This window comes from Miniopterus schreibersii (genome assembly GCF_964146895.1).
Source record: "Miniopterus schreibersii genome assembly, chromosome: 15".
Classification (NCBI taxonomy): Eukaryota; Metazoa; Chordata; class Mammalia; order Chiroptera; family Miniopteridae; genus Miniopterus; species Miniopterus schreibersii.
This window is the reverse complement of record NC_138115.1, coordinates 25,120,984-25,129,528: the sequence shown is the minus strand read 5'-3', so window position 1 is coordinate 25,129,528 and position 8,545 is coordinate 25,120,984. Positions and strand designations below refer to the sequence as shown.

General features: G+C 52.0%; 1 protein-coding gene across 3 annotated transcripts in view; it reads left to right on the top strand.

The window, feature by feature from the left end:
• Window positions 1-1,351: 1,351 nt before the first annotated feature.
• SPSB4 (splA/ryanodine receptor domain and SOCS box containing 4) overlaps window positions 1,352-8,545 on the top strand; it is a 111,953-nt gene continuing 104,759 nt past the window's right edge. For all 3 annotated transcript variants that reach the window (XM_081159178.1, XM_081159177.1, XM_081159179.1), the window contains exon 1: window positions 1,352-2,058. In XM_081159178.1, the coding sequence (XP_081015304.1) occupies window positions 1,365-2,058 (694 nt within the window). In that variant the 5' untranslated portion in view covers window positions 1,352-1,364. The remainder of the gene's footprint in view (window positions 2,059-8,545) is intronic.

Sequence of the window (8,545 nt, the reverse complement as noted above, 5' to 3'; positions counted from 1 at the left end):
CCAGCAACACTCAGCCCAGAGTGCGGAGAGCACACGCCTCTGCTCTGGACAGGCTGCAGGGCTCAGCTCTCCATCCCAGCCCTCACCAGGACCCATCCAAGCACCCTGGGTTCTGGCTGATCTCCTAGTGATGGTTGCCAGGTCCTCCTCCCTGAAAACTAGGATCCTGCCTCAGAGGAGGTTCCCAGAGTTAAAGCTGTTGATTGTGTTTATATGCCTAAAGAAAACTTGCCCCTCCAAAGAGAAAGAGTTCACATGGGATGCCCAGACGGTACACCCAGAGAGGAAAACATGCCTCAGTCTCAGGCCAGCCTTTATATTATTGCCTCTCAGATCCCCCCACTACCTGGAGGGAGGCATTTTATCTCCATTTTACAGATGAGGAAACTGGAGTCGCGGGAGAGGCTGAGAGACCTTCCCGTGGACATACAGCTAAGAGACAGAGAGAGGGGTTTAGATGCAGTTCTGTTTGGTTCCAGAGCCTGGACACCGGCTCCCTTATCCCCCTGCTTCCTGCTCGCCTTTTCATGAAGACCCCATCCCATCCTCAGATGGTTGCCTTGTGTGCATGTCCATGTCCCTGGGTGACTGTGCTGATCCTCACTCTGTGTCTTGCTTCTCAACCTTGGCTGTACTTTAGATGCTATTTAAGCTCCCCAGGGCAGCCAGTGACAGGAGGCACTGGGCCATATCCTGCATGTCTTGGGCCCCCGTGTCTTGAGCAACTGTGTCCCCCCAGCCTTGGCACAGGGCTTGTCCTCTGGAATCAGATGCACCCGGGTTCCTCTCCAGCCTCTGTGATCTTGGACAAGTCACTTAACATCTCTGGGTTCAGTCCCTATTTCTAAAATAAAATGACCTATGATTGCTCCAAGTACAGAACATGGATTCTGGAGCCAGACAGCCTCGGTTTGAATCTTCGCTCAGCCCCTTATTAGCTGTGGGACTTCGGTTAAGGGTACTTTCTCTGTTAGTTTTCTCATCCATAAGGTGTGAATAATTTATATGTCTTATAGGGAGGTTTAAGGATTAAATGAGCTAATAAGTGCTAGTCACTTAGAACACTGTCTGGCTTAGAGCAAGAACTCGGTAGGCGCCACATCCCGTGTTGTTATATTAATTATTGTAAATGCGCGCGAGGGCTCAGCCAACACGGGCACACGTGGCTGTTGCTGCCGCTGTTATAACCTGTGCCCTCTGCTTCCTTCCAGGAGCTTGGGCCCCTGCCCCAGCCCGGCAGAGGCTGCGGAGGTTTGCCGTCGGGAGGAAGCCTGGTGCCCGGGCCCCTGGCCCAGCCCCGGCCGCGGGGAGTGGCGGCGCCCACGAGGTAGCGGCGGCCCGCGGCGGGCCCCTGGCCGTGAACCATGGGCCAGAAGCTGTCGGGGAGCCTCAAGGCGGTGGAGGTGCGGGAGCCGGCGCTGCGGCCGGCCAAGCGCGAGCTGCGGGGAGCAGAGGCGGGGCGGCCGGCGCGGCTGGACCAGCTGCTGGACATGCCCGCGGCCGGGCCGGCCGTGCAGCTGCGGCACGCGTGGAACCCCGAGGACCGCTCCCTCAACGTCTTCGTCAAGGACGACGACCGGCTCACCTTCCACCGGCACCCGGTGGCGCAGAGCACCGACGGCATCCGCGGCAAGGTGGGCCACGCGCGCGGCCTGCACGCCTGGCAGATCCACTGGCCCGCGCGCCAGCGGGGCACCCACGCGGTCGTGGGCGTGGCCACGGCTCGGGCGCCGCTGCACTCGGTGGGCTACACGGCGCTGGTGGGGAGCGACGCCGAGTCGTGGGGCTGGGACCTGGGCCGCAGCCGCCTCTACCACGACGGCAAGAACCGGCCGGGCGTCGCCTACCCCGCCTTCCTGGGGCCCGAGGAGGCCTTCGCGCTGCCCGACTCGCTGCTCGTGGTGCTGGACATGGACGAGGGCACGCTCAGCTTCGTCGTGGACGGCCAGTACCTGGGCGTGGCCTTCCGCGGCCTCAAGGGCAAGAAGCTGTACCCGGTGGTGAGCGCCGTGTGGGGCCACTGCGAGGTCACCATGCGCTACATCAACGGCCTTGACCGTAAGTGCGGCGTCCGTCTGTCCTGCCCCCGAGGGGCCTGGGGAGGGAGGCCCGAGGCAGGTGAGCCCCCCCCACAGCACGGGGGGTCACCCTGCCAAGGGGAGGGTGGGGCCAGGCTCTTAGGCTTGATTCTTAGCCCTCTGCTGGCTTCCTGATCTTGGGCCGTGCCTCAGTTTCCCTATCTGCAGGAGTGGCCCGGTGTTCGCAGTTCTGGTTGGGATTGCGTTGAAGGCGGAGTAAGAGTAATGCACGTGAAGGGACTGGAAGAGGGGCACCTGATAAGGGTTATGCGAAACGAGGTCCCCTGTGTGCGCAGACTCCTGCTCCCAGCAGGAGAGTGGCAAGTGGAAGGCACAGTCCCTGTCCCGGAGTGCCACGCGCTGAAGTCGCTGATAAATAATACGTAGTGAGTGATAGCAACTGTCATTTATCGACCACCTCCTGTGTGTAGGGCTAAACACCCAAATTCCAGCTCTTCCTAGCGTTGAAGGGGGCGGCTGCCTCTCCTGTCTAGCTCATGGGAATGAGAGTTGTTAAGTTGTGGAATCTTCTGGTTTTTCCAAGAGGGCCCAGAAATCTAGATTTTGTGTGAACTATCCTAATTTTAAAGTAGGCTGCCGCTGGAAACACCCTTGCCGGCTGCAGATAAGCCCATAGGCTGCTGGGTTCGACCCCTAACAATTCTAAGGTCTCCTCTCATTTAACGTATTCAGTCATCCTGTGAAGCAGCAATAGCAGAAGTGGTTATTGGTCTTCGGATAGAGCCACTCCTGGAGACAGGGTGGCCTCTGGACAGAGGGGCACATGGACGCCTATCCCACAACAGCGGGTGGGACCCGGTGGGCTCATACACTCCTTGTCCAAACAGACGCTCTGCCACACCCCTGACGTAGCTCACAGAGGTGGGCACCGAAAGCCAGAATTTCAGTTTATTCCTTTTAAAGGAGAGCTATAATTGCCCCGTTTCAGAGATGAGAAAACTGAGGAGTGGGGCTACAGAGAGCTAGCACCAGGTCTCCCCAGGTCTGTCAGCCTCTGGAGCCCACTCTTTTTTCATGCTTCCCCTGTAAGTTGAGGGACTGAGAGTAACACTCAAGGACAAGATTTTACTCAAGTAAGATTTACACTTACTCAAATGCAGGGTGGGTTGGCTTTTCAAGGGCAGCAGGCCGACAGTGGCTGGTAGGCTCAGCTCCCTGGTATAATTGGTGACATTCTTGCTCATATTTTATTTTCGTGGTTGTTGGACTAAGATTGCCTTTGAATGGCACAGTGTTGTTTTGTTTGCTCTGATTAACTGGTTCAATCTAGGAGCATATGAGTGTGTCCTGAGAAGGCTAGTTTAGTCATCCCACTGCCTTGTGGAGAATGTCTGGATCCTTTGCAGACATGGTGACCACGCAAACCTCAGTGCTGAGAAAACCAACACCAACAACACTCTCTTTATACAGAATTGGAAATTTTACTTGCCAGAATTGATCTCTGGACTGGACAGGTGGACTAGGTGTACAGCTCTTGAATCTGATCTGCCTTATTTCCAATTGTATCCCTAATGTTCAGTGGTTTTGTGTCTTTGGTGAGTCAGTCACTCTAACGCCTTACATCTCTTTTTACTCATCTATAAATTGGGTCAGTATCAGATCCCCTTCATAGCTACTGTGAGATCTTGTGTGGTGACACCAATAATATGGTAGCCGGGATTAAAGGCTGATGTTGATACCCAGTGGGAGCTACCTAAGCCAACAGTTGGACCCCCAAGGTGGGATTCCTCTTGGGTATTGATTCACATTGGGGTATTATCTGTTGTTTGGTTTCCAGGCACAAAGCTAAGGTGCTAACAAGGTTGCAGCCAGTGGTTCTCCCACACATGATAGGATTGGGAGCAATCGAGCCTTGGTGCTTGCTGGGGTTGGGGGCCTGGGTAGGAAAGAACAGTTGTGTTCTGGGCATTTTGAGCTCTTGGATCCTTCAGGAAGCTAAAGGAACTTGAGAGTGAAATTTGGAGTGTTCCAAACTTCCCACTGGCAGTAATATTTTTCATCGGCTGAAGCTGGAATGCCCATCGAGGACTCAAGGAGAGTCCATGATATCATATGAGACAAGCCTATGGCATCTTCTATTTGGTGACAGAATTGACTTGTCTGCTGTGGCACTGGCCTGTTCCCCAGATAGGAGTAATGTTTTCTATCTCAGGCAGGGTATAACTGCAGAAGGAAGGAGCTCAGCTTCTCTGGGCTTCAAAAGGCCCGTGGTCAGGGGAATGAGCCCTGACTATGGGACAGGCCATAGCAGAGGCTGCAGTGGAGCCTGGCAGGGGCTGATTGGGGAGGGACCCTGTGATGCTTATACCTGGTGACCTGGGCTGAAGGCCACCAGTGGATCCCTGGGCACTTGGAAGGGTTTGGTCCTAGGGATTCTGTAGGCAGGGAAGGTGACCCAAGGTAGGGTTCTGTGCATGAGAAGAGTTCTGAGCCAGAATGATGGCAGATCCCCAAACTCAGACCCTACTGGGATGCGGCCACAGTTAGAGACAAGCTCAAGAGCAGAAAGATGGGGCTGCTCTCTGGGTTGCTTCCCCATGAGATCATGGGGGCAGGACTCTGTCCAGGGCCCCTTATAGACCCCAGCAATCACCAGGAGGCCATGGGCAATGATTACCTCCTCTCTCTGAATCTCGTGGTTCTCCTTTGTAAAATAAAATGGGCATGATAAAGCTCACCCGCACAGGGCAGACACACAGAAATTGGTGCTCACTGCTTTGATTAACTAAGTGAGCTGAGCTGGGTCCTGAGGTTCACCTATGGATTAAAACAAAAATGGCCTTAATAGAGGTTTCTCCTCTAATGTGATTAAAGTGAGTTATACCATTTTTTAAATTTTTTGAATATTTATGACCATAAACACAAGACTTAGAAAGTGCTAAATGCATTTAACTCTGAAGCTTGTGACTGTTGAGGGCAAGAGCTCCTGGAAGTGCTCTTTCCTTTGCCAATGTGTTTCTTCAGCTATGCCATGAAGTGAAACAGCTCAGCTTCCTGGGGGTTGCTGTAAAGAGCTGCAGCATTCCCAGGGGCTCTGCCACCTGAGTGAGCTGAGAAAAAAGGAACCGAGGCCAGGCAAACAGGCCAGCTGTCTCCAGGTGACAAGGTCCAGGGCCCAAATAATAACAATAACAGTAACTAATACTTATATAATAACAGCAAAAAGTAATATAGAGCTTAGTCTGTGCTGGGCTCTATTCTAAGCACTTTACAAAATCTAACTCAATCTTGTAACAACTTTTTGAGCTACTACCTGTATTATCATCTTTATTTTATAATGAAGAATTGACGCACAGAGAGCTTGAGTAATTTGCTCAAGGTCACACAGCTAGTAACTGGGGTAACCAGGACTCACATTGGCAGACTGGTCCAGTGGACCCCTTGTGGAGATGATCACAGACACCGCAGGAAGAGTTTGGACAGGAGAGGCTACTTCAGCCGGCCTAGTGAGCAGGACTCTTTCCTTCAGCTATGAATTGGGGGGGCCTTGAGATGCTGACCCTGTGTTTCCTCCTCCCATCAGCTTCATCTCCAGCCCTCAAAGCTCTTGGCTCAGCACAGAGCTTCTCAGCGTGTTCCAAAAGGCTAGTTGCATCAAGGCAGCCCCAGCAGTGGCCATGAACCAGGCATGCTTTGATTGTTAATGGGATAATGTCACTGACAATGTCCCATCTGCTGCGAGGGTCAGGCCTTTGGAATCAGCTCTGGGCTGGTTTCAGGAATTGCTCCTGGGCTCATGCTCCTGGCTCCTCCTCCATGCTGGCTGCCAGGAGGGCTGACAGGCTGGCTTTGTCTCCTGTCATGGAGTTCTTGGGCGGTGAGTGGTATGTGAGTGACACAGGAAGTGGCGAGGAGCCACAGACAGAGACAAGCAGGTTGGAGTCTTGAGCAGCTTTGATTGGGGACTCATAATAATTATACTTTTTAAAAGATACCACCCATGCCACCCATGTTCTGTGCCTTGGGCCAAATGTACTCATTTTACTTTTCCTTTTGTGTTTTTTTGGTTCACACAATAAACCTTGAGGCAACATGACTATTATTATCTCTGTTTTATAAAAGAGGAAACCGATTCTTGGAAGGTGAAGAATTTGCCTAAAGCCACACAGCTAGCAAGTCGCAAAACTGTACTTAAACCTAGGTCATAACCCTGTGCCCTGCCCCCTGCTGCCTGGGCCAGCTCTGTCCCCATTCTGCCCACTGAGCAGGGCCTGACTCCACAGAGCAGGTGGTGGTGTCCTGGGCTGACTTCCTGGGGGGTGGAGAGTGGGGACCCTAGGATGTTGGGCCTAACTGGCAGAGAGGGCTTGTCTGCCTGCATCGAGCCAGGGAAATTGTATTTCCAGACGTAGTTCCTAGATGGTTTAATTGATCTGCCAACAACTATTTATTGGCGCAATGGCTCAGCAGAGAAGGCTGGCGGCCAGCCAGGGTTTCTGGTATTGATGAAGGCCAGAGAGAGTTTTCTACCAGGATGACTGCAAGGACACCGTCCCCTTGCCAGAGCTGTCCTCCCAGTCTGCACTGAACTCATGACCTTCCCACTCAGCTCCCATGTATCTCCTGGTTGGCGCGATCCTCCCAGCCTTGCCGACATCTGGACTCAACTCCTCTTCCCTCCTGACCAGGTCCAAGCCTGGTCTCCCCTTCACCCCCTGCCCTGCCATTCTGCCCTGACTCCAGCTCACCCTCAGCCTCAGCCCAGGGCTCTGTCCCCTGCACCCTCAGTGCAGCTCTAAGCTCTCCCCCTGTCCGCCCCATTACTCACTTTCCACATGGTTCTGCCTCTTTCCCCAGATGGATATGAAGTTCCTTGGGGCACAAGGGTAACTCAGGAGACAAACGTGGGGAAGTGCACAAAGAGAGATTTAAAAATAGGATGCATTCACTTCTCAAAAGTAAACTGTGCACATGGCGACAAATTTAAAACACTACCAAAGGGTGTCCAGTGAAATATCCACCCCTGCCCATAGCTCCCCAGCTCCTCTTCCTGAGCAGGGAGAGCTGAAAGTTGCCTGCTAGCAACCACCCTTAGCAGTCTCTCATGGGCCCTTCCAGAATTTTATGACAGACATTTTACGCAAGTGTCATCATAGTGCAAACATTGTTCTGCATCTCATTTTCCCCCTTAATCTAAGTTGGTGATTGTTTAATATGATTAACATAGAGCTGCCTCATGCTTTATTAACAGCTATATGGGTTTCCATGGTATGACTATCATAATTTAATTCTTTCAACCCCTATTTTTGGATATTTAGGCAGTTTCCAGTCTTTGAGAATAAACTTTTGATCCTGACTTGAATTTCATTTATGCCCCCTTCTGGTGAATTGAAACCCTTGAGCCTTAGTTTTACCATCTGTGTAATGGGAATAATTATATGTACCTTGCAGAGTTGCTCTGGATCTTGAAATTGATGCAGAAATGAAGCGTGGCCCAACCTGTGGCTCCTAGTGGGTGCATGGTGGAAGGGAGATGTTGACTTTGCTTAGCCTGCATTACCAAACATAACATGCCCAGTGCCAAGCTCATCTTGGGCACCTGATGAATGTTAGTGAATGATTTTATTTCTAGTTTAAAATACAGTAGAATTGTATTAATTTGTTATTAAGGGGGCTTTAAACACATGGTTGGGCTAGGGTCCTTTGAGTGGTATAATCCAGTCAGTCCTCACGTAGGGTGTATGTCAGCACAGTAAGCCCCCTGGGCCCCTTACTTGCCCAGAGAAGGTCCATACTAAATGTGTTTTGCTGTTCTGTTATTAATGTGGCTGCTACTGCTGAAAGCGGAAGTTCATTGAGGTGGAGACTGCATCCCTCTCGGCCACTCCCCACAGCACCCCTTAGAACAGAGTGCATAGTAGGTGCTCAATAAATCATATTCATGTACTGGCCTCCCACCACCAGCACAGCTTTTTTTCTTTTGTGCATTGCAGTGGGACCTGAGTCACAGTTGGCTGGAGTAGAGGAGGCTTGACTTTCAGCTGCTGCCACCCTGAAAACTTGACTCCCGAGTGGCCTGTCCCCACCTCTCGTTGTGTGCCATGCATGGTACATCTTTCCCCACATCCAGGCCAAGCAGAGGCTGAATGATGGGCCCTGCAATTCAATGCAGGAGCTCAACATTCAGAAACTGGTCCCTACCCTTTGTTTTCCGCAGACAGGAACAGGCTTTCAGCTGAAAAGGTTTCATTCAGACACTGTGGCATGCTTTGAGGATTTTTTTTTCCACAGTTAACACAGTCATGAGTAGATTCAATCCAGGAAATCATGCCTGCTGGTCGAGGGATTTGAAACTCAGGCCCGGTCAGGATGAGTATGTAGAGAGGACACTGAAAACAATATGGTGCTGCCACCTCTCTCTCTCTCTCTCTCTCTGTCTCTCTCTCTCTCTCTCTCTCTCTCTCTCCCCCCACAGTGTGAGGTTCTGGGAAGATTCAGGGCTTGGG